Source organism: Prunus persica, chromosome G3 (genome assembly GCF_000346465.2).
Source record: "Prunus persica cultivar Lovell chromosome G3, Prunus_persica_NCBIv2, whole genome shotgun sequence".
In the NCBI taxonomy this organism is placed as follows: Eukaryota; Viridiplantae; Streptophyta; class Magnoliopsida; order Rosales; family Rosaceae; genus Prunus; species Prunus persica.
In genome coordinates this window covers 26,504,729-26,531,240 of record NC_034011.1, presented here as the reverse complement: position 1 = coordinate 26,531,240, position 26,512 = coordinate 26,504,729, and the positions used below count along the sequence as shown (strand labels likewise).

At 36.7% G+C, this 26,512-nt stretch overlaps 2 protein-coding genes across 2 annotated transcripts; one reads left to right on the top strand and one right to left on the bottom strand.

Annotated features, from left to right (window-relative positions):
* On the top strand, positions 731 to 7,306 carry LOC18784066 (putative SWI/SNF-related matrix-associated actin-dependent regulator of chromatin subfamily A member 3-like 2). Its single transcript, XM_007217018.2, has 20 exons — positions 731 to 1,717; positions 1,806 to 1,939; positions 2,123 to 2,258; positions 2,380 to 2,433; positions 2,508 to 2,654; positions 2,745 to 2,896; positions 2,968 to 3,052; positions 3,145 to 3,417; positions 3,572 to 3,718; positions 3,845 to 4,000; positions 4,311 to 4,378; positions 4,575 to 4,697; positions 4,772 to 4,871; positions 4,955 to 5,067; positions 5,231 to 5,509; positions 5,636 to 5,836; positions 6,047 to 6,140; positions 6,257 to 6,328; positions 6,406 to 6,504; positions 6,672 to 7,306. Exons 1-20 carry the CDS (start codon positions 788 to 790, stop codon positions 6,792 to 6,794), a joined length of 3,486 nt encoding a protein of 1,161 aa, XP_007217080.2. The 5' UTR covers positions 731 to 787; the 3' UTR covers positions 6,795 to 7,306.
* Positions 21,843 to 24,726, bottom strand: LOC18782686. Its single transcript, XM_020560116.1, has 7 exons — positions 24,452 to 24,726; positions 23,545 to 23,649; positions 23,304 to 23,427; positions 23,041 to 23,154; positions 22,816 to 22,896; positions 22,526 to 22,700; positions 21,843 to 22,373 (listed from the first exon to the last, which is right to left on the bottom strand). The coding sequence occupies exons 1-6, from the start codon at positions 24,724 to 24,726 to the stop codon at positions 22,566 to 22,568; spliced, it is 834 nt and encodes a 277-aa protein (XP_020415705.1). The 3' UTR covers positions 21,843 to 22,373; positions 22,526 to 22,565.

Sequence of the window (26,512 nt, the reverse complement as noted above, 5' to 3'; positions counted from 1 at the left end):
GCAAAATTGGCATGAATCACGAGAATAAAAGAAAATTATTACTACCTTACCTAACTATGATGTTTGCGTCATATAAAAAAATTTGGAAATTATTAGGGTTGTTATGGGAAATTACTTGTATAAAAATAAAAAAAATAAAAGGAAAATAACTTGTATATGATAAGAGAGATACAACAACGTGAGACAATGAAGTTTCTCTCATTGTTTCATTATTTGAAGAATTTCATAAAAATTCCTCATATTTTATTAAATATTTTGTGTTTAGGATTGAAAGTTAAATCTATATATGTAAAGCAAAAGGCAAAATGGTAAAACATTCAAAATACTAAAAATACCATTGGTTAATACAAATATTAAAAAATTGAAATTATTAATTAAATGAGGATAATATGGTAAATTCACACTTTTTTATATTTTAAAAAAGAGATATCTAGTGATATACCTATTCTTAGCACTAATATTATAGATAAACTATACACCATTGAATTTTTATAAACAAACCCAAAAAAAACCTAAAAAATGACAGCTGACCTTATTGAATTTAATATTGATTATTAAATTACTTTGATACCCTATTAAGTGTTTTGGGTATTTTTATGAGATTTTGGGGTTGAGCTTGTTTTAAGAAATTAATAGCAGTTTTGTAATTTATAAGAAGTTAAAAGTTTTTTTATTATATTGTAAATGAGATTTAGGTGTGTTTCTAAAGTCCATTTCATATATGGTATTTTTATAATTTGGGCCCCTATATTGGGTATAATAGTGAATTTCTCTTAAAAAAATTAAAATGAAAAGAAAAATCATTATTAAATTAACATGTGACCTTCCACATGCAATCACATGCGGAACACGTGTCACGTCACGTGCGTGTGATAAAAGCCTCCATCCCGCAATTCATATATCACCGTCCCCGCCATTTCTCATGTCTTTACAATCTCACTCGCGCCTTTTTCTGTTGCAGACACACTATGCTAAAACTAAGCCTCTGCCATCTTGTACCGCCGCGCATCTTAGCACTGGGGTTTTGCAAAACTCCGACCTCTCTGAAACCCTAATTGCTAATTCTAAACCAGCCCCAGCAGGAGTCTCACACTCAATCCTACACTCTCGAACTTCAATTCGCACACGTGTAATTAGGGTTAGGGTTTTTGTTTGTCGAAAAATTTTCACGATGGGGAACAAGGTTACGGAGGAACTGTTGTCTACCGTCCGAACAATCGTCGGCTCGGCATACTCGGACATGGACATAATCAGAGCGCTGCACATGGCCAACAACGACGTCACCGCCGCAATCAACATAATCTTCGACACGCCCAGTTTCAAATCGAAAGAAAGATCAGGTTTTCCAAAGAAGCCCAAACTTTTGAGCTCCGAGGTCGTGAATTCGAACCAGAATGGCGGTCAGAAGAGTAATTGCTCATTGGAGAACGAAGGAAATGGTGGTAGATGTCCCAGTAATTCAGGTGTTGACGTTGTTGAAGATGTTGCTCGGTGTGAGAGCTTGGTGGGGAGCGAGTGGTGGTTTGTGGGCTGCAGCGAAGTGGCCGGTCTATCAACGTGTAGAGGTAGGAGGATCAAGGCTGGAGACGAAGTGGATTTCACTTTTCCTTTAAAGAGCAGTTCGATTTCGCCGTCTCCCGGCAAGGGTTTTGGGAGGGGACGTCAGGTGGCCGCTTGTTCAGAGATTGTGAGGTTCTCAACAAAAGATTCGGGAGAGGTAAATTTTTGGAGAATTGGGAATGCGATGTAATTGGTTGGCTATTTATAATTTGATTTATTGTGTTTGAATTAATGGGTTTTGGTAGATTGGTCGAATACCTAAGGAATGGGCTCGGTGTCTATTGCCAATTGTGAGGGATAAGAAGATTAGAATTGAGGGGCATTGCAAATCTGCTCCTGATATCTTGAGCATTATGGACACCATTGTTTTGTCAATAAGGTATACTCTTCGTGAAGAAATATATTTTGAATAATTTATTAGCTGCCCATTTGGAAAATTAGTGACAGTTCTGAAGTACAGTTTGCATGCAAATCCTTTCTAGGACTGTTGCATGATTTGTATTGGTTGAGTAATGTTTATGGTTAATGACTTTGATTTATTTTTTTAATGGGGTTGATTCAGCGTGTATATCAATAGTTCAATGTTCCTCAAGCAAAACAAGACCTCGCTTAAGGCAGCGAATAACTCCACAGAGGAAACAGTGGTTCATCCTCTCCCAACATTGTTCCGGTTGCTAGGCCTAACTCCTTTCAAGAAGGTGATCATTTTTATAATGACTTGTGGACCCTCTTATGGAAATTCTGTATATGGCATTGCTTTAAACTTCTTTCTTTTTGTTCAGAGGTGGTGATGTTGTCATTCCTTTATTTTTTTAACAGGCAGAATTCACTCCCAGTGACTTGTATACGAGAAAGCGCCCTTTGGACCCAAAGGTTTGACACGACAATTACTGTTATCTATTCTAATTGTGTTCTCAGGATTCCATTGCGTAATTTTACCTGAACAGGACAGTTCTGGGCTTTGTGCCCCAATGCCACTTGCCAATAAGCCTAAAAACCCTGGTAGAAATGGAGGTGAAGTTGAAAATGAGGAGTCCATTTCAGATGCTGACCTTGATAACATTGTTGGTGTTGGAGACAGCTCTCAGCTAGAGGTATTGTGACTTATGCAAGCATCTTTTTACATGCATGGAGCTTGCTCCTGCATAGAGCTGAAAAATCAATAAGGAAGTATTGTATTTCAGGAAATGGATCCTCCAAGCACACTTCAGTGTGAACTTCGTCCATACCAGAAGCAGGCTCTCCATTGGATGATCCAACTGGAAAAAGGACAATGCATCGATGAGGGAGCAATGACTCTTCACCCTTGTTGGGAGGCATATCGTCTTGCAGACAAGTATGTTGGGCTGTTAACCTTGGATTATGCTACCTTATGATTCAATATTTATTGGGGTGTTTTGCATATAGGAGAGACTGTGTTATCTATTTGAATGCGTTTTCTGGGGATGCAACAACAGAATTTCCAAGCACACTTCAAATGGCCAGAGGAGGAGTATGTCTCAAGTTGGCTCAAACCTTAATTAAATATTTTTTCAAACTTTATTTTTATGTGTTGATTGTATTGCCTTTATTGTGCATTTGAAGATTCTGGCTGATTCTATGGGCTTGGGGAAGACCATTATGACAATAGCACTCCTTCTTGCTCATTCAGGACATGGATTATCAGGTAGTCACCCCACAAGCCAGTCCTCCAGTGAAGATATTGAAATTAGTGACATTTCAGACCATTCCCCATCAAGCCTACCAAAGAAGGTCACAAGCTTTTCAGGATTTGATAAGTTTATGAAGCGAAAAAACACCCTTGCAGATGGTGGCAGTTTGATTATATGCCCTATGACTCTTCTAGGCCAGTGGAAGGTAGTTTTTGTCACTTTGAAGAACACCAATTGTAGTTCTGCATACTTACACCTGCTCTGAAAGTTGGTACTTGCGCCAGTATCAGAGTGTTACGTGCACAGTGATAAGGATTCTATATTTGGGAGTTAATATAAACATTTGAGTTTGTTGTCAGGCAGAGATTGAAACTCATGCGCAACCTGGATCTTTATCGGTATATGTTCATTATGGACAAAGTAGGCAGAAGGATGCAAAACTTTTAGCTCAAAGTGATGTTGTAATCACTTCATACGGAGTGTTAGCCTCAGAATTTTCTGTAGAGGTAATCTAAACATCTCCTATTTGTATATTGTGCAAATTTTATTAGTTATACATTTCTTTACAGAAGATGAATTTGTGCATCTTTCTTTCTTTCTTTATACTTTCCCCACTCTCTCCCTACATCTAGAATCCTAAGGACAATGGGGGACTTTACTCGGTTAGTTGGTTTAGAGTGGTTCTTGATGAGGCGCATACCATAAAATCCTCTAAGAGCCAAATTTCTGTTGCTGCTGCTGCTTTAGTTGCTGGTCGTCGATGGTGTCTTACTGGCACACCAATACAGGTGAAGTATTTTATCAGAAATTTATGTGAAGACATCGTGTGGTTCTAGAAAGTTCTTCCTTTTGTGAGAAGTAAAGTCACTGTATGTTTTATTATGTTTCTAAGTTTCAAGTAAAGGGATAATCTCTCCCAACATTCTCAATTCCTTGAAGGAGGCTATTTACTGTCTTCATAGCATAGTAAAAACCCTGATTTTTTTAATGCGGCTATCTGTATTGGGATGAATATTTTATTCTTTGAGATAGGAGATTTTATTAATTTTTAGAGGTTCATTTTGTTATGTTTCTTGACATTTAATTTTGTTGCCGTAGAACAACCTGGAGGACATTTACAGTCTTCTTCGATTTTTAAGGGTTGAACCTTGGGGAAACTGGGCATGGTGAGTTCTATTTTCCTTTTCCAAATGGAACATATGTAGTGTGATGGGGATGCAAAGATTTGAAATTTGAATCATTTGTCAAAGTTTTAGAATCTCACAATTGTATGTGGACACAAACTTTAATTTATCTCTGATTCTTCCCCTTTGAGTTGTAGCATGAATACTGTCTGATTTATCTACTCCCTATATAATTCAGGTGGAATAAACTCATCCAAAAACCTTTTGAGGAGGGTGATGAGAGAGGGTTGAATTTGGTTCAATCCATCTTAAAGCCAATCATGTTAAGGAGAACCAAGTTTAGCACAGATCGCGATGGCAGGTGAATTAACGGCCCAAGAACGTTATTCATTTCAAATTTTCTTTTTGGATCCTAAAGCTTTTTGTTTGTTGCAGGCCAATTTTAGTCCTTCCCCCAGCTGATATTCAGGTGATTTACTGTGAACTCACAGAAGCTGAAAAAGACTTCTATGAGGCCCTCTTTAAAAGATCAAAGGTATATTCGAATTTCCCTGATTGCTGGTTCTTTTGATCTATTGTATAATGCAGTATCATTAACAAGTCTATTTTATTTATCAGGTGAAGTTTGATCAATTTGTGGAGCAAGGACGGGTTCTTCATAATTATGCATCCATATTGGAGTTACTTTTACGTCTTCGCCAATGTTGTGATCATCCGTTTCTTGTGATGAGGTGTGTGTTAACCACCCCCCACCCCCACCCCACCTCTTTTTTTTTTTTTTTTTTTTTTTTTTTTTTTTTTTTTTTTGGGATTTACGGTAAATGAGTAAAAATGCAGAGTGGAAAATGTCTCAAGTTCATACAACTAAGCGTTAGGCTTGTTTGATTTGTTCAGTCGAGGTGATACACAAGAATTTTCTGACCTGAATAAGCTAGCTAGGCGTTTCCTTAAAGGCAGCCAGAACTCTTTGGAAGGGGAAGCCAAAGATCTGCCTTCACGGGCTTATGTTCAAGAAGTTGTAGAAGAAATGCGTAAGGGGGAACATGTAGAGTGTCCAATATGTCTTGAAGCCTTTGAAGATGCGGTGTTGACACCTTGTGCTCACCGCTTATGCCGTGAATGTCTCTTGGCAAGTTGGCGGAATTCAACTTCTGGTTTATGTCCTGTGTGTAGGTATATTCAAGTATTACCTTAGTATCTCAATTTATCTCAAGCCAAGGTTTATTTTCTGTTCTTCGTGAAGCTTTTATATTGAAAGTCACTATTTTAGTCTTAGAGTTTAACAGTTTCTCATTACAGGAAGAACATGAGTAAGCAAGATCTTATTACAGCACCAACTGAGAGTCGATTCCAGGTTGATGTTGAGAAAAACTGGGTGGAATCATCCAAAGTTAATATTCTTCTGCGTGAACTTGAATCTCTTCGCTTGTCAGGCTCAAAGAGCATTGTCTTCAGCCAGTGGACAGCTTTTCTGGACCTCTTGCAGATCCCTCTTTCTCGGTAAAAATTACCAGATTTTTAAATTTTTTTAAAAAGTACATTAGTTGTGTGAGTGCATGACTATGCTGAAGCAAGGACAGTACATGTGATGTAATGAAGCAAGGGATATAATTCTCCTCTTTCCACCATATGCTGTTTGTGTTTGAGTTATATTATCCTGGTAATTTGCTGCTCGAGAGTTTGATTAATATTTTTTTAATTTCCAACTAGGAGTAACATTCCATTTCTTCGCCTTGATGGGACGCTGAATCAACAGCAGCGTGAACAAGTGTTAAAACAGTTTTCAGAAGATAGTGACATTCTGGTTTTGACTGCTGACTTCATCGTATTCTATTTTGTTTAGTTTTTGTTCCTGGTGTGTATTTTTTTATTCTAGTAAACAGTTTAGATGTAACCGTTGGAGCTTGGTTGTTGTATCAGGTGTTACTGATGTCACTGAAGGCAGGAGGAGTTGGAATAAATCTAACGGCAGCATCAAATGCCTTTGTCTTGGTATACATACAATTGAGATTTTGAAGATAAACTTGTGATGGGGTAAACTTACAATTGTTGTAATGCCATGTTTGTAGGATCCATGGTGGAATCCAGCTGTGGAGGAACAAGCTGTCATGCGTATTCATCGTATTGGTCAAACAAAAAGGGTGATGATCAGGCGGTTTATCATGAAGGTTCGTTTTCTTATCTGATAAATTTTAATGTCTTATTTCTTTATAATGGACTGGGTCGGGTGGCTCTTACAAAGTTTTGGAATTTCAAAGGGCATCATCACCCATGAATGTGACGACATTCACCCTTCTGATTGGTGTTTTATTACTTGGATGTTCATGGATGGCAGGGAACGGTTGAGGAGAAAATGGAAGCAGTACAAGCACGTAAGCAGCGACTCATTTCGGGTGCTTTGACTGACCAAGAAGTTCGAACTGCTCGCATAGAGGAACTAAAGATGCTTTTTACTTGAAAGCATTGGAGAAAATTATTAACTGGTTATTTATGTCACTTTTTCGGATGGGTTTGAGCACTAAGAGATCCTCATATGGAAATGTTTAAACCCAGAAAGATGAGACGAGATGCTTCTTCCAAGTTGCAGGACTTCGAGGGAGGTTGATTGATGCTAATTTGTAATTAAGCCGACAAAATTTGAATTTCTGCCGAGTTGAATCCAAGAACGGTCAGAGCTTGGGCTGTGCAGGGTCGTTATTTTTGCAAGCTGCCTCTAAAGGCGGGTTGGTTCACAGGAAGGATCGAAAGAAGTTAGCACATCCAATCCAATCCAAATGTAGTTTTGATATTGTTAGGATTTAATGGTAGTAAAGTTATTTCAAATCATAGGAATCCTCTGGATTATCCCTTTACAATTTCTTTGTATAGATTGTTTTATGTATTTATTTAGTAACGTTTGCATCACATTGTTACATTGTACCCGGGATCAAGTTTCTGCTGCAAAACATAATCAGTGAGATTTGTATCAAATCAGCTATTGATGACCACACCAACGATAATATAGAATTGGAGCAAATTGCCTCTCAGATTTGTAAAAGATATAAATTCGGCTACTCATGGTAAACCTATTATGATACAAAAAACTATCACATTTGTTTTTCTGAGACAATTAAATTAAATTTACAAAGAGAAGGGACAGGAGTAAAGGATATATGGCCAACAGACAAAAGCAGATAAGGCGGCTAGACCTTTAAAATAGAATATTTATAGTGTATAGCCGTGCGGCTATACTCTTTAAATATATCACCAAGAATAAAAATATGGATTTATGTGTAGGAAAAATATAGATTTATAATCTCATATTTGCCCTTAAATATATTCGAATATTTAAGTAATTTATGAAATCATTAAAATATTTAAATATTAACTAAATAATAATAATTAATTAAAGTAATTAAAAAATGGTAAGATCTTACTTAATTACATATATTAAACAAAAATAGTTGGCAAAAAAAAAAGAGAGTAAAGAAACTAATTTCAAATAAAATAAAATAAACCACTCCCGACGAATGATTTTGTCGGTTGAGACTTACGCTGGCAAACATTTTCCGAATGAGACTTCTCCTGATGATGTTGGCCGGCATAGGTCCATGATATTACTAATCAAAATAATTAAAAAAAGGCTAGAATATTACTTAATAACATATTATTAAACTAAAGAAGTTGGCAACAACAAAAAAAAGAGTAAAAAAACTAATCCGGCAATATCAACTAAAGAAAGTAATGCCATATATAAATTTTGATACAATCACAAAACTAACCATGCTTTGAATCAAATGTCACGGGGATATCAACTCAGCAAGTCCAATTTGGGCTTGAATTCATGGGGATATAATAGGAATTCAATAAAAGGATTTCATTAATAAGATTAAAATAAAATGTTTTCAAGTCACAAAACACACCGTTTCATTAAAAGGATTTCATTCCCCAAATTCAAAACGGGCGTCGTTTCATTTGGAATTATCAAAAAGAAAACTAGGGCGCAGTGGTCATCGTCTTCACAAGAACTGCGCCTCAGGCAGCCTCAGATGCAGCTGCAAGAGATTTTCCGGCGAGGGCTGCACCTCCTTACGCCTTAATAGGTCCGCCAGTAACAGCTTTGTTTTGCACAATGGGAACCAAGGGTAGCTTGTGTTTTGCAAACAGCATGGCGCCGCTATAAAAGGGAGAAGCTTCAAAAGTCTCCCAGGTTGGTTAAAGAGGGTAGTCTTTCTGCCACTGATCACCATGCTGTCTCAGAAACACAGCATAAGTAGGTATGGCTAATAAACTGTTAAAGCATTGATGTAATTCAGGCAGTGTTCGAAAAATCGGCCTAGGCGGAAGGACACTGCTGACCAAACATGTTAAGCTACGACTTCAACATTGTTATCAAGCCATTTTGTTTCAGAGTGCCTGCTCATTTAACCAGCTAGTGTTTGAAAAATCGGCCTAGGCGCTAGGCGGCTGCCCAAAGGGTTTTTATGGTGGCTCTTTTATTTCTCCTGTTTTGATGATTTTAGATTCACATGTTAAGCTATGGCTTCAACATTGTTATCAAGGCATTTTGTTTCAGAGTGCCTGCTCATTTAACCAGCGATGTTTGAAAAATTGGCCTAGGCGGCCGCCCAAAAGGTTTCTATGGTGGCTCTTGTATTTCTCATGTTTTAATGATTTTAGATTCACATGTTAAGCTATGGCTTCAACATTGTTATCAAGGCATTTTGTTTCAGCTGCCTACTCATTTAACCAGTCAGTGTTCCAAAAATCGGCCTAGATGGCACCTAGGCGCTGGGCTCCTGCCTAGGCTGCCTGGGCATGTCTGGGCGGGTCTGACTCGGAAAAATGAGATGATGATGATGCTATGAGCAAGAGAGAGATATGAGGATTGAAGAAGAAGATAGGTCGCGGGTTATGTCTGAGCGAGAGAGAGGAGACAGCTCGGGTTAGACTTAGGGTTTGACAAGGAAAACGAAAGACAGACAAAAGAGCCCTCCTCCCGTATGCATGGCTCATGGACCTTCCTGTTCCCGTTCCGTTCCGGAAGTGAGTAAGCTTGCTTGGGATCATGCACCTCACTCGGAATAGCAATGAGTTAATAAGAGTAATCTGGTCTGGGCAAGAGGAATCATCTCTTTTTGCATCAAAATCATTATCTCATTTGCATCAACTGCTCCATAACTGCAGAACGTGATTGGCTAAATTGTTCATAAGTAAATAAATAAATCAAGCTACCTAATATTTTGAATGAAATTTGTTCTTTATTTCTTTCTTGACAGGGAACGCGTCAGGGGGAAAGATTATTTGACTTGTTCTGTATGCAGTCAGGTTCAAGATTATTTGGTTTTATTGGTGCTGGTGCCACACTTAGACAGCTTTTTGGGTCATTGTTTACCATGTATGTTTGCCTATTCAGTCTCTTGGAATTTGATATTTGCTGTGTGTGCGTGTGTGGTGTTTGTTGTTCTTAGGATGAGCTTTTGTTATATAGTTGTTGTTTTGTCTAGTTTTTAAAGTAATTAACATGAGATATGCGGCTGTGCAGAATGTTTGCTTATGCTTACTGAAAGTGTATACTGCCTAGCTTGTTGCATGTTTGCAGCTGTTTTTAAGTTGATCACCTTTCAGCTTTCCTGCTGAAGGCAATTTATGGGTCCTGTCGGTAAAGAAAGAAAGCTAGCCTCATGCCAGGGATATGTTTCTATTTCTAGACATCCTAAGAAATATTAAATATAATTGAAGCAAATCAGGGAGCTTTTTTACAGAAGTAGAAGCTATAAAATAATGAAAGCAGAAGTCAAAAGAGACAGGTCCTTATGCATGTCATCAATAGAACTATCCTGTTAGACAACCTCAAAATTATATTGAAACAAAACTATGATTCCTTTGAGAGAGAATAAGCATTCATGAACAAGCATAAAAAAAAATGAAGATGTTGCCAACTATTTTGAATAATTATTTCAGTCGGGGTCCAGATATTTAATTGAGAATAAATCAAAACCAGAGGAAGGGAAACCAAAAATTGTTTATGGAAAATGCATTTGGCAACATTAAAAATGAAACAGAAATGGAAGCACAGAATTTACTTCAACAGCATCCCAAAGTCGCACAGTTGTGTCAAATGAAGAAGTTGCCAACTGAGTTGAATTTGGTCTAAATCGAACATCAGTAATTATCAAGGAGTGCCCCTCTGGTGTGCTTTCAGTTTGGAGTGTTTCCATATTCCAGACAACAACCTACTGACATGAAAAAACGAAAGAAAATCATTCACATCATTCCTTTTCTCATGAATATTGAAATTTGGTTAACTTAGGATTATCTAGTCGTTTGAATCAATTGAAGTCACTAATTTGTTGAATTCCAAAGTAAAAGTTTCAGACCATCTCAAAATAGCATCAATCTAAAACGAGTTCTGTTACAATTATCAGATAACAAGTACCTAAACCCAATCAGTAAATCAACTACTTAGCTTACAACAAGACTTGAACCTGGGCTCTACCCCTTCCCCATCCAACCCCAATGCCACCTGAGTTGGATCATGGGCATTTGATAAATCAACAATTGTTTTGCACCATTTCTCAAACCTTCTGATTATTTGATTGTGGATAAGGCAAAATCAAACAGGGTCAATTTGAGTTTGTGCAACTATAGCACCATGGAAGAATCAGGAACACCACAGATTCTCTACTTATATTTATCAGTTCTTCTCCTATGCGGACGTTCGGACGTTATTATCGTGCGGATGCCATTTTAAACAGTGAGGAAATGAGGGAGGGGTGAACCTTGGTTTCCAGGGTTGGACAAATCAAAGAGAAGCAGGACATAGCCTCTTCTTCAGGGTTGGTGCTGGGAAGGTCATTGTTCATCAGCTCTAAGCCACTCCTTGGTTTCCATAAATTAGGGTGAACCTTGAGAGTTGCCCGCATTCAATCAATATCATCAGAATCAATTGACCAACTATCACTCTGATTTCAATTTCAAAAGGAAAGAGAGGAGAAATCTAACAAGCAGTAAGATTTACTTTTTTTTTTCTCCTGTTTTTTAGCTGGCATGTATGTTTGGTGACTTAATGCATTATAGAATGCAGTGTTAGTTATTCGTATAGAATGCAGGCTCAGAGTTAGAGTTTATAAGAAATTATGATTCTTTGTTGTGTTAATAAAATATTAAGCATCTTTATTCATAATTTTGTCTTTTGGCAATATAGGTTTTTCTTAATTGAAAATAAGTCCCTCTGTAGTTGAGGTGTTGGTAGTGACTTCTGATCTCATGAGTTTGATAAGAGTAGAAATTGCCCTGCTTTACCAATGCCGGTTACGAGAAGTTAATCCTATAGACCAAAGAAATACTGTTTGAGGTTTAGAAAGATTTAATTTTGAATCTGGTTATTTCTTCTAAATCCTTTGATTGGCTTTTCAATGCAATTAGTCGTATGGCATACAGTTCATATTCAAATTACATAGGTATTTTATACAAGTATATACATTTGGAATTATATGAACGTGTCTACAAAACAAATATTTGAAGCAGATTTTTGGATCCTTTTGGATAAACAAATATACAAACTGATATTTGGTGCAACCTTAATGGAGACTTGAGAATAAACTTTGAGTTAAAACTGGTGGGACTAATGTGATATGATGATGAACCGAAATCAGTAATGGAATTTTAATACTGACCTGATCTGTAAAGAGCCAAATGTGTGTAATAACTTAGGAATGCTGCAGCCATTTGACAACCAAAACAAATAAGCTAATGTTTTGTTAGATGCATCCATGGACATTGTCTTTTGCTGATTTCATTTACTTTGTGCCTTGCTTTGCATGCCAAATTGTTTGATATTTACATCTGATATGCAAGTTACTCACATGATGTATGCATTTTGCAGCTTCAGCAGTAGGACCTTTCTACAAGGAGATCCGTTTCTTGGAATTTTCAGGACTCTTGATCTTTTATCCCCTCTGTTAGTTACGTTGATGGTTCGTTTTCTCTAGGCAAAGGAGAATTTGCAAGGCACACAAAAACACCCCAGCACAATGATGTGCCATGCTCGGTTTTGTTTTGGCGAGGATGGTAGGGTGCCCATGTGAAAAGTTTGACACAACAGGTTCCTTATGCAACAACACATATAAAAGCGAATCAGGAGATGATTGCAGGTCAAAGCCAAAAAGGTGGCAGGCCTATCATCTCTGTTTTACATTTGTGATGTTGCAACTACCGGACGGTCATTCCTAAGGGAAAACCTCCTAGAGATAGTGTGACCAGTTGAAGAATACTTAGCTTGCAGAATTTTCAAAAAGAACCTTATCTTTCTTGAAATCAATTGTAAAATATGCAGGCTCAATTGTGAAATCATTGTTCATCAGCTCTAAGCCACTCCTTGGTTTCCATAAATTGGGGTGAACCTTGGGAGTTGCCTGCGTTCAATCAATATCATCAGAATCAAATGACCAACTGTCGCTTCGGTTTCAATTCGAAAGGAAAGAGAGGAGAAATCTAATAGGAAAGAATTATAAAACATGTCATTCTTTACCACTCCACTAGAATTAAGGTCCTGTGGCCATGAATGCCGTTTGATGCTAACACCAAAATGGCATCACCTCCATTTGTGCAGAACAGCCTTGATATAATGAGAAGCTACCAAAACATTTTAATGCTGAAATCTGAAACTTAAATATTAGATATTCCCATGCTTATATGCTCCCAGTGCATAGGCAGAGAAAAACTATAAATCAGTCTCAGATTTGAGAGACCTCATATTGAATTATTTATTTTTCTTTTTCTGAAAGATAGAGTACCTTCAGACAAAATTGCAATTATGAAACTTAAATATATATACTATTTATTTTATTTATAAAAATTAATTTATTAATTTATTAAAATTAAAAAAAAGGAACCGCCTAGGCGGCCCATTTTTTGAAAACTTGAATGGCATGTTTTTTATAAAGATTTCTTTTTTCCTAGCGGGTCTATTGCAATTATGAAACTTAAATAGGCTATACTATTTATTTTTTTTGAAAAAAAAGAGAGAGAGAGCTGCCTAGCCCGCCTAGGCGGCCGATTTTTCAAAAGGTTGAATGGCGTTTTTTTTTTTTTAGATTTCTTTTTTCCTGGTGGGTTTGGCATCTCTGCAAATACATTTTGTCAATTCTCAGTACCATAAGATGGGCAAAAAGAGTAAATCAAAAGCTCCCAAAGAGATGCAAGATAATATAGCTGTTGGTATCGGTGGCAGCTTCTTAGGTCCTCTTCAAACAGGTTTAGATGATTCTTTCCATTTTGTCAATTTATAACTCTATTTTGCAGTCTTGTTTACTATTTAGTGTGAGTTTCCTTGTGAAAATGATTAAGCTTTCTTTGGAATAAACTTTAGGTAGTGTTCACTGGTTTGATTACGTTTTGCAGATCCAGAGGCTATCGAAACAGCAAGGGGAAGGCAACTGCATTTGTAAGTACTTACGTATCAATTTTTAAGTGCTTATGCTTTCAAATTTTCTTTGTGTTTATTTTTGAAAGCAATCTGTATTCTGTGTGTTGGTTGGAGTTGGACTATGTTAGATGCATTCTGTGTGTAAATATTTGGTCCTAGTCTTGGTAGTTGGGTTAAAAGATTATATGCATATTTTTATCAAAGGATGGATGATTCTGGTCTAAGCTAAGGGTATTCTAATAATTTGTTTTCCCCTGTGTGCAGTCTTGCAAACGTTGATCCTATTGATGTTGCCAGAAATATTGTAGGGTTAAAGCCAGAAACTACCCTCGGTAATAAGTTTACTTATGTGTATAATACCAATATTAAACAGGAAAATGCTAAATTCTTTATATGTGTAATAAGTGAAAAATCAAAAGGGGATAATAGAGACTCGGATAATGGCCTAATAGTAATGAATAATGCTCTAAACTACTCTTATCGACAAAGAAAAATCTAGGAAATTTTTTTTAAAAAGTATAACCGAGCAGCTATACTCTTTAAATATATTATTTAATGAGTACATATATATATATATATATCTCTCTCTCTGTTACCTTCTCTTGATAGACATTAGGATTTCTTTGGTGAAACCATGTTGTGGTTTTTGTATACGGGGCATAAATTGTGATGTAGATATGAGATGTGATATCTTTTCTGATTTACATTAATTTCAGGATCAACGTGATTATGTTATTTCAACTCCCATGCCAGATGGAAATCTTTGCTACAATGATCTGTTAGATGCAACTGTGCTGGTATTATTATCTCTTTACTGACATCATGTGTTGTTTCATTAAGCTTAACTTTTTGTTATTATATATCCCTTGATGTTAACCCTTACGAAATTTGGTCAATGTTTGCCCTTGACAGCTTTTCCAGAAGTCATATCCAAATGAAGAATTCTTTCCCAAGACACCCTCGCCTTAGAATTTGGAGGATGACGTTCCGATTAATCTGGAGGACTAATAGTATTAGGCCATTACCCAAGTCTCTATTGTCTTCATTTGATATTCAATAATACATTTGTGTTCTGTACATGTGTTAAAGACTTGGTAAAGTTCACTTTTTTTTAAAAGGCAAACGTGCAATACGCATATTATACATGTACGTACATATTTTTCATGTTTAATACAAGTATTTTTTTTATATAAAATTTTCAATAATACACACAAATTCAAGTATTATACATAAAATTCTCACATATTATTGAATAAACATAATATATATTAAACAATTTACATTAATTATATATATTTTTTAATTAAATAATATAGCCGCATGTCTATAGCTTCTAAATATGTATTTAAAGAGTATCGCCGTTCGGCTATACTATGGTTTTTTTTTAAGAACAGTGTAGTATAGCCGCACGGCTATACACGGTTTTAAAATTTTTGTAAAGAAAGAGTATAGCCGACCCGGTTTTGCTAATTTTTTAAAAATAAATACTATAGCCGTGCGGCTATACTCGGCGTGACTAATTTTTTGAAATTAAACAGTATAGCCGCGCAGTTATACTCGGATTTTTATTTATTTTTAAATAGTATAGCCGCGCGGCGATACGCTTTTTTTATTTTTTAAAAAATATTACAGCCGGCTGGCTAGACTCTGTTTAAAAAAACTTAAACGAAAATACTGTGAAATTTTCTATTTATAGAGTCTAGCCGAGCGGCCATACTGTTATAATATTCTATTTAAATCGTATAGCCGCTCGGCTATACTTTCTATTTAAAGCATATAGGCGCGTGGCAATACTGTGAAAATATTCTATTTAAAGGGTATAGCCGCGCAGCTGTACTTCTAAAAGTTTCTATTTATAGTGTATAGCCGCTCGGCTACATGTTCAAATATTCTATTTATATCGTATAGCCGCACGGCTGTACGATATGAATATAATATTTAATGCGTATAGCCGCCCGGCTGTACGATTTAAATATAATAAGTAAATAATACAGCCGCGACTATTCTCTTCAAATATTCGCAGTGGTCATTTCCTCAGTGATTAAAGCATGGAAGGTAGATTTTTGTGTATTTCTCGGACCTTCTCACGTTTGGATGCCTCCTCTTTTGCAGTCCTTCCTTTATCTACCACATCAAAATGATTGTAATGCTGCTAATAAATTCATAAAGTAAAAAACAAAAAGAAATTTCCAGTGGAAAAACAGATGCAACAATAACTCACCAGGTTTCTTTGTAGACCTCCCAGTTTCCCTTTCACCTGTACAACCATTGGCTGGCTCTACTTTTGCAGAATAAGTTTGTAAAACAATTAGTCTAAAATGAATAAAAGAGAAACCGATTGGTACTGTGGCATCCGAAAACGGCTCTTCGCTTGTTTCATGTTCTTAGCAGCGATAGACTCTGCAATGTAGACACCTTGCTCACTGGAAAGCAAGCCTTCATGAAATCTGAAACAACATAAGTGGAAAAAAAATTGAAACAAGTTACAGAACAAAAAAAATACATTAAGTACACTAATATATCCTAAACAAGATACGTAAATGGAACATAGTTATCAGGAAAATTTAAATCTCCATCGATCCTGTTACAGCCCAAGAAAACCTAAAGATAAGCAAACAGATTACTGACATTTTTCCAAGACCCAAAAGATGCAAAAAGGGCCATCATATTACGCAGGAACATAGCCTAACAACAAATGATATACCCTATCTTTGCAAGCATCTAGAACAAATGAACACATCTAGAATAGAGGAGAACGGGAAGATTCAGGAACATCAAGGTTGCCAAAAAAGAACAGAATTCCATTTTATTTCTGTCTTTTACCTCTCTACTGTTTTTACATGTGAATTGTTTTTTTTAAACAAACTAAATACAGAAGGATTGAACCTTCAAAACGTATTGCAATTTCCAAAACGAAAACAAAAAATTAAATGAATAAAGATCTAAATGTTCATGTCCACTTCTTGGGATTGGGATATTTTGGATTTTACAACTGTCAAAATTGTTTAGTAATCATAGCATTAGCACTGACAAGACCTTCTTATTGTTTAGCAATCTGTGTGTACTTTAATTTAACGTCTTTGTGCTTATAAATTGCATATGCCTATATTGCAAAGATTACAGAATTTCATAAGAGAATTTCCATGCTTCAGCTGCAGTAGATAAAGGAAAAAGACATTACCTCAAGAACCAAAGTGGTTACCATGACAGTACAGACATTGCCATCGACATTGACTCTATGACGCCTAACTTTCTGACATGACCCGCCATAATTATGTTCTCAGGATTTAAATGCGTAATTTTACCTGAACAGGATAGTTCTGGGCTTTGTGCCCCAATGCCACTTGCCAATAGAAATGGAGGTGAAGTTGAAAATGAGGAGTCCATTTCAGATGCTGACCTTGATAACATTGTTGGTGTTGGAGACAGCTCTCAGCTAGAGGTATTGTGACTTATGCAAGCATCTTTTTACATGCATGGAGCTTGCTCCTGCATAGAGCTGAAAAATCAACAAGGAAGTACTGTATTTCAGGAAATGGATCCTCCAAGCACACTTCAGTGTGAACTTCGTCCATACCAGAAGCAGGCTCTCCATTGGATGATCCAACTGGAAAAAGGACAATGCATCGATGAGGGAGCAATGACTCTTCACCCTTGTTGGGAGGCATATCGTCTTGCAGACAAGTATGTTGGGCTGTTAACCTTGGATTATGCTACCTTATGATTCAATATTTATTGGGGTGTTTTGCATATAGGAGAGACCGTGTTATCTATTTGAATGCGTTTTCTGGGGATGCAACAACAGAATTTCCAAGCACACTTCAAATGGCCATAGGAGGAGTATGTCTCAAGTTGGCTCAAACCTTAATTAAATATTTTTTCAAACTTTATTTTTATGTGTTGATTGTATTGCTTTTATCGTGCATTTGAAGATTCTGGCTGATTCTATGGGCTTGGGGAAGACCATTATGACAATAGCACTCCTTCTTGCTCATTCAGGACATGGATTATCAGGTAGTTTTTGTCACTTTGAAGAACACCAATTGTAGTTCTGCATACTTGCACCTGCTCTGAAAGTTGGTACTTGTGCCAATATCAGAGTGTTACGTGCACAGTGATAAGTATTCTATATTTGGGAGTTAATATAAACATTTGAGTTTGTTGTCAGGCAGAGATTGAAACTCATGCGCAACTTTATCCGTATATGTTCATTATGGACAAAGTAGGCAGAAGGATGCAAAACTTTTAGCTCAAAGTGATGTTTTAATCACTTCAGACGGAGTGTTAGCCTCAGAATTTTCTGCAGAGGTAATCTAAACATCTCCTAATTGTATATTGTGCAAATTTTATTAGGCGGCCTAGGCAGGTCTGGGCTTTTTTTTATAGTTTATAGGTTTTTATTTTCCAGGTTAAATTTTAATGCTTTTTTAACCCCCAGTAGTAGATAAAGAAAATATTTCTTTAAATGATATTCCTAGTTGAAAACATTTATTTTCTATTTGTTGGCAATTTCCGACATGACTCCATAGACGACTCGATACCCGCTCAACATGACCCCACTTTGGCTTAACAGGTTTTTTCTCTGCAGGCTTCTTCTCTTGAACGACAGGAGGTGATGCCTCTCGTATCGTTTCTGGTGCAGACTCAACAGGCTCTGCATGCTTAGTGAGGAGTTCCAAACCTTTCAAAGACATGATCTCTCCCTGAAGGAAGGGACCTGACTTGGCATCTGAAGCATCATCTGCTGGACATGACATTACAATAATCAAACATTTCACATTAGCCATTGCAATTTACAATCAAAAGATACATATGATTACATTAGTGAAATAATTTTTAGGTAAAAGTAGTGATTCCTTTGCCGTCCCCCCAGACGGGCAACCCCATAATCATAGAGAAGGGTGTCTCCATTGTGAATATTTCATTTTAAGTTATGAGACCAAAAAAAATTTCTATCAGGCATCTCAATGTGCTTGCTTCCACAGATAATCCAAAATATAAAAAGCTATAAGCTGAATTGCTTCGTACCAGTAATAGGCTCTTCAGTTTGCGAAGAAGAAGCAGCTGACGTTTCAAAAACACAAATATCTCTCCCGAACTTTTCTTTTGCTGCTGCGAGCTTGGCCTGAACTCACCCCGACAAAACGAAAAGGCAAAAGTAAATGTAATATCACCCCCCACATTCGTATGACAATGAATCGCGGTGATTTGCACCAATGATTAGTATATACAAACACAGCTATTACAATGTGTACTGGTGATTTTCTAGTTAGCTACAATTATATTTTAATTATTATTTCTTTATTGAATAATTAGTATTAAATATTTTAATTAACTTCATAAATCATATTACTTAACAAATTGTAACTAATTTTATATATATAGCCGCCTGGCTATACTATTTTTTGAATTTTTTTAAAAAAAGGTATAGCAGTTCGATTGTATTCGTGTGTCCTTATTTCTTTGACATGTGGGCTTAGGCCTTGGGCGGGTCTTTATGTGTATATAGTATAGCCGCGCGGCTGTACTTAGTTTTCCTAATTGTTCTTAAAAATAGTATAGCCGCACGGCTATACTCCTGAACACGTGGGCTTAGCCTAAGGGACCGTGATTGCTAAAGAGGCCTGAAAAATCAAAGTTCCCATAACTATAGGCGCCACAACGCTAAATGTGGATTGAACCGGGGAGAAGAACAAAGTCCAAGAAAAATAATTTTCTTTACCCAGAATAAGCATATAGACAAATGAGCTAAGCAATGTGTGCTCCCCATTCCTAAAGTATATAGCATGACATACCAGCAATAGGAATATACAAGAATAGACTAGACAGATATATGATAACAAAATTGAACACAGTTCCTTAACAGGTCCAACCATCTAGTGCAGTGGAGCTATTATATTAGCTTGGTACCTAATTCCTACAAAATTTTCAATAATACACACAAAATTCACGTATTATTCAAAAAATACTCACATATTATTGAATAAAAATAATATATATTTAAATATTTAAATACTAATTATTCACTAAGATGGGCTATGCAAACCTTATTTATGGTCTTATATACTTTATATGCATACTTATATAACGTGCTTGAGCATTCTAACACTGAGAACATCCTGTAGAACTTTTTTTCTGCTTGTGGAAATGGGTGTTTGACCCACTCGTGCCAGTGTTAAATTGAGATACACGAGTCAGGTTTATTTATCTGTAAATTTTTAGGTTCATATATTTTATGTTTTCTTTTCTTTTCTTTTCTTTGTGCATCATCCATGCTACACCTTGCAGATGGATAAAGAGCAATGTTGTGGAAAAACCTTGTATTGGCATTATCATACAGCAAGCTCTGGAAATGGCAAAGAAACGAACGAAACACGACTAAGGTATTAGAATTCCTAACAGAGATGGTTGCATTTTGTAACTTTTTATGTATCCTTAAGCTTGCCATTTACTAAAATGTTTGTTTCTAGTAGGCCACAGCTAGTACTGTACCACAATTGTGGCAACCTGCAAGTTGAATATTGACGACCAATGATATAAGCGATACAAACCCTGAAGATGCTGTTCGATGCTTTGCACTTTCAAAGAAGGACTCATATGTTATGTCTGCTTCAGGGGGGAAAATATCCCTTTTCAATATGATGACATTTAAGGTAGGTTGTTTCCTCTGAGCATTTCTCTCATTCGACATATCTAGCGTACTGGTTGATTAATTTAAGATAAGATACGGAATACGCATCATCTATGAAACTTTTGAAGTGCCATGCATAAGACAATCTAAGATGACAGTGGTGCTTCTGTACCATCCTTCAAAATGCTTACTCCACCATCTACTTTGCACACACCTATTGAAAATTAGGAAAAAAAAAAAAAAATCAGATTTTTCAATCTACCCACCAATATTTCTTCCATCCAAATTTACAATGTTCGGGTTGATGAGGTCTCTGTTCACCGAGCTTAAATTTGTCAGTTTGTGATGAATATCTGGAAAATGGGATTGCTTACAATCTGGCTGCTCCTCTCACAGGTTAAAACCAAGCTAAAAGGTCATCAAAAAAGCATAACAGGCCTTGCCTTTTCTCATGTTCTTAATGTGCTTGTATCGTCGGGCTCTGATTCCCAGGTATGAATGTGCAAGTCTATATCTGTGCATGTCACTGTGCCTTTAAGGCTATAAGCAATGAACTAGTGACTAACAGAAGTAACTTATCACAAGCAGCCAAGTTAAAACGGATCAATGTAGTATTCAGATAGTTTATAACTTCATAGGAAAGGAAACTGATTCCCTGGTTGCATTTGACGATTCACATTGAAATCATTTCATTTATCCGTAAGTGGAGAATGCTTTTTTTAAAATGCATTTCTCTAGAATTGTGGTTTACTTAGTCACTTAGGTGTTGCTTGCCTCAGGCCTTCACAAAAAGCTGTTGGTTTTAGACTCTCTTTCTTTTAACCAATATAGTCTCTCTGTTTCTGTCCTTGAACTTCATGCAAGAGAAGCTTCAATAGTTTGACTAGGTGTTGGTAATCACGCATATATAAATTGCCTATGTGATTGTAGAAATGTGATGGTGGAGACGAGGATGATGGTGGTAAGACTGCTACTATAGGTGATGATTAGCCCAAACAATGAGCACAAAAGGCTGGTGGTGGTGGTGAGCAAGTTAAAGTTCTGAAAATACTTTTTCTATTTTATCATTTTTTTTTAATGTTCGTGTTATGTTGATGTTTCCAGGTCTGAACTTGAGTCACACAACAAGGCCAAGCATAGTGTTGACGGTGATCGGTTGTGGTTTTATATGTTTAAACCTCAGTTTTTCTATTTCTTTAACTCTGATTAATAATTTACTTTAAGAACACTACTTTTAACTGTTTCTTTATTGTCAGCCCCATTGATTTACCACTTTTTCATTCCAAAATGAATCTCGCGCACTAATTGGGTCAAATTACTCTTGGTTTACATTGAACTTGTATACTTAATGCCAGAATACTTGCTCTATTGGTCGTGAGCCTTGATTACTATGGCTAATGTCTTAATGAAAAATTGACCTACAATAACCCTGATAGCTAATCATAGTCCAATTTCCTGTAAGCTTCTACAATCTGCCTGTAGTGTACAGAAAGTGCTTGCTCTATGAACCCTTCTTAGTTTTATAAGCCGCAGCATTGGAATTTCCTTCTTGATTTGATATAAAACTGTGCCATTGATCTCCATCTTCACTTTTATGCCGAGGCTGCAAACCGTGTGTGCTGCGCTACCATAGAAATGGTTACAAGCCATGATTCTGCCAATGTCTTTAACTTAACATTCAAGGCCAAACACATGTACAATAATTTATGTATGTATATTTTTAAAATCATTAGAAAACATTATATAAGCTACTCATACGTAGAAAAGAAAATAACATTATACAGCTGAATTGAAATAAAATTTCAAACCTCTATACATAATCAGGAGATTTGGACCTCATCATGATCAAGGCTATAGCCTTTTGAAAGTGAGAACCTATCATCTCAGGTGAAACATTTTAAGTCACGTAGATTTGTCCTACAGAACTTTATAATCTTAGTCGCTTATGTATGTTCCCGTAGAAGCCTCTGCTTTTCATCTGCTACGAGTATGTACACCTGCAATGAGAGAGAGAGAGAGAGAGAGAGAGAGAGAGAATTAATATATATATATATATGTTGACAGATTTTCTTCTCATTAGTCATTGACTCATTGCTGAGAGAATTATCTCAGATGAAAATGGAAGTATATTAAGCTCCATTATACTTACAGAGTCAAGGTTGAAATTAGAGCTCTATGTATGCAAAACATTACACTGGTACAGGATCTTGTTCGAGGATTTCCTTTCCTGTAATTCCATCTTTCAAAGTTTTAAAGTAAACATTGTAGTCCTTCTCGGGGGGTGGATTTTGAGGGTCCACTGTAAATGGCACAACACTTTTAACCTGCAAATGAGTTTATAAGCATCTCAGAATCTGCAAAAGCTTTTAACTTCCAAAAATAGCAAAATACAGCCACAGCACACAGCACACAATTAAGGGACATAAGTCGGCCTGTGACCTCAAATGTCTCGCCAGACGCATAGGGGCTTTCCAACGCACCAACACAAATATGAGCAACTTCCTCTCTTGATATCTTACCCTGCATTGCATATATATATATATATATAAATACTAAAAATCATAACATTCAGATATTATTCCTATTATAAGGGAAAGAGAGCAATGCATGTCATCACAGGCATACAACAAAGAGAGAATAGTGATCTTCTATTTGATTATATACCGTTATATTGTCTCCTTGGTCAAAAATGAGATTTGCTCCGGCAGGCTCCTCAGTTAATGCACAAGGCCTCACAATTGTATATGGTATTCCACTTTCCCGTATTAAATCCTCCTCCTGCTCCAAAACTTATCAATGTACAAAATCGAAAGAGCTAAATCTGACCCAGAAAAAGAAAAAGAACAGAAAAGAGCTAAGAAGTTCTATTTTGATAAACTGATTATATATAAAAATATCAAACAGCTTGCACTGAATTAGTATGAAACCTTCAACTTGAATGTCAGGATAAAATCCAATTCCTTGTTTAAGCGAACAGCAGGAGGTTGTTTACTTAGATCAAGTCCAGGCCTGTCAGGTCGGGTAATTCCTGCAAAACCTCCGCGCACGAGCCTACAAGGAACACAAGCAAAGAGATTCTTTAAAGACTAAAACAGAAAATGCACACAGCAGATCAATTATGTTTAGTCGTTAAGAAGATAATCCAACAAAATGAAAAGAAAGTGAAACCTGGGAGTAATAGTCTCTTTTAGATATGCTCGTATGCTTGATAATGGGAGCTTAAATGCCCCTTCCAAAAAAGTAGGATTCAGTTTCCCATCAAATTCAAACTTGCTATATTTTGAATCCCATCAATAAACATAGAAGAAAATGAAGTGAAAGAATAGACTAAAATATAGTGGCTGCAGAACTGTGCCTGCAATGACGCAATATTGCTGGGTTCAAAAGGTGGTGCATCTGATACAGTTCTTGCTCGAAATATCGGCTTCAACGAAGAAAATGGCACACGTACCTGGAAAAAATACGACAGACCCACCCTGGCACCCAGACCCGCCTAGCGCCGCCTAGACCCGCCTAGCGCCGCACAGACCCTCCTTGCGCCACCCAGACCCGCCTAGATCCTCCTAGACCCTCCTAGCGCCGCCTAGACCCGCCTAGGATAGGGTCATTAAGGTTTGATCTCTGGCTTAACTAATTCTAAAGTGATTGTGCAGGTTCAAGTTCAATGTCAGTTATGATTTTTCAATATTCTGCAGGTGTGGGATGCTAATTAATTGGGTATAGCCGATCGGCTCTACCTTTGAAAAATTCTAGAGTACCGCCGAACGGCTATACTTTTATGAAAATTCTATTCTGGCTATACTTCTGGAAAATTCTATTTATACAGTATGATAAGATTTGGTATTCATATGGGCCAATATGATAAGATTCATTTGAAAGTGAAAGCTTAGGTCATGAATCTCAAAACCATTTTGGAATCTCATTCTACTCTCTTTGTATCTGATCAAAATAACAAAGAAGACATTAGTCACCCAAGCAAAATCAAGGACAAGGAAAGATGCATGGATAGCATGCCCAGTCATGGCAAGCAACAAGAAAATGATCTGCTCCACCAGTTCTGTTCCAGTAAGGATACTTTGCTGCAATTTTTTCAGAATATTCCTTCAAAAATTGGCATAGGTTTGTACGGTTGTGAGAGTTGCGTACATATAGAGTGTACTCTAGCATCCGTGAACTAAATGGCCTATAAAACAGATGCGCCTTTCGTGGATCCTTCACAATAAAGCGCTTATATCCCTGCATCAGTTTCAATAACCATCCCTCTGAAGCATATAACCCCTTGAGTATTGGTTGATGGAAGATGGGCTTGTTTCCATCCTTGTCGATATAGATTTTCAGTGTGCTTTCCATAAGTTTGTAACTCCTGATAAAGAATCACTTTCCTGATAAAAAATAAAAAAAGAGCATCAGTTGATAATGACTAATTTGGCTATACTACGGTATTTCTTTTTCTTAAAAATAGTATAGCCGCGTGGCGTTAAAAATAGTTTGCACAAGGACTTACAGATGGTGGAGTGCATGTACTTAAGCCATTAGAATAAAAAAGAAGATGGGGCACTTCTCCTACGATTGAGAATGGTGCTGGGCTGAGCACCACTTCTGGAGCAGCGTTCATATCAACCCCAAAGGTGACATTTCCATGTGCATGACTCCCAATGAAATGAGGATCTTGAGTGTATCTCTTCTATGTGTGATCCCTTCTCCTGGTCTCACCATAGTTTATTTATTTATCGAGGGGAAGCTGCAGATTTAGGTATTTATAGTTTTAGAATACTCGAATTAACCCAGTAGAATTCTTTATAGTAGCATTTGAAGGTGAGGCAATTTCCCCACATTTAGGATAATTCGTGAAGTGATGGAATTCTACTGGGGAAATTGCCTCAACTTAGAGCTGCTGGTTTTGCTAAGCTGGAGAAGAAGATTGCACAAAGGAGGTATAGCTCATCTTCCTAAATAGACCTAGGATTTCTTGAGCTTGCTAGTGTTTCTTTGTAAGAATCTTTTTGCTTAGTGGATTGCCTGGTCGGTTGATGACCCCCAGTTTTTCCTAATAGTGGTTTTTTGGGTGAACAATTTTTGTTTGCATCTCTGTAATTTTCTGGGTTTGTGTTCTTGACAGTTGACTAGTCATCGCATGATGTTCATGTATTTTTGGGTTTGTGTTCTTGCGGTTGACTAGTCATCATTTTATGTTGTTTGGTGTTTACTTGATTATGATGTCTTCACATATTTTCACCATAGTTGCTAGCACATGGGATGCCTAGATTGACGAGTCTTTCTGAGTGCCTAGGTTGTCACTAGTAATTCTCTAGGCTTGCAGGTACATCTTGGTATGCTTTGTGTACGTTCTTGGTTGTGATAATTCATGTTTGACAATTGACTAGTCATAAGAGTATTTTGTCAAGGTCTATAGTGTGTGAAGTTTGTTGTGTCTTGTTTGAATATCATTTAAATTTACCCCTCACCACCTAAGTACCAATTTCAGAATGGAGCATCAAGCTAAAAACACCCACATTGTCAAAATTGGATTTATGAACTTGCGTCATATCAAATTTTCTCAATCTTCAATTTCTATGTTGAATGCACAATATTCTGCGGGGGGGCATTTGGAGAAATCAAGACATCAGTCGTCCCGAGGTATGCTTATTCAAGAATAGTTCATATGATTTTTTTTTATTTCTTCAAATTGTGTCGATGTTCAGTTTAAACCCCGTCATCTGAAACTTACCCTTGTTTTACAGATCGCAACTATCACAATTCCTCCTACTTTTCACGGGAAAGGGATTGCCATAGACATCATTCTTACGCTTGAACTGATCATCAAGTTCAAGATATCTATCTTTTTCTCCTAAACTTCAACGGAACTGAAAATACTTTGGGCTTTGTATGTTGACAGAAAATGTAAAAGTGAGCAACATTGAGACTAGTTAAGGATAAGCATGACACTTTTAACACGTGAGGTGTTTTTATATAAACTTGTCTGTGCAGGAAATGCTAACAATATAGGAAAGAAGTTAGGAAAACTATAAAAAAAGGAAAGTAAATACAACTTAGAATATAAAAATGGAAACTAAAATTACCTGCTCACAGAGGGAAAGATTCAAAGATCACTATATAAAGTCCCACAATTCAATTG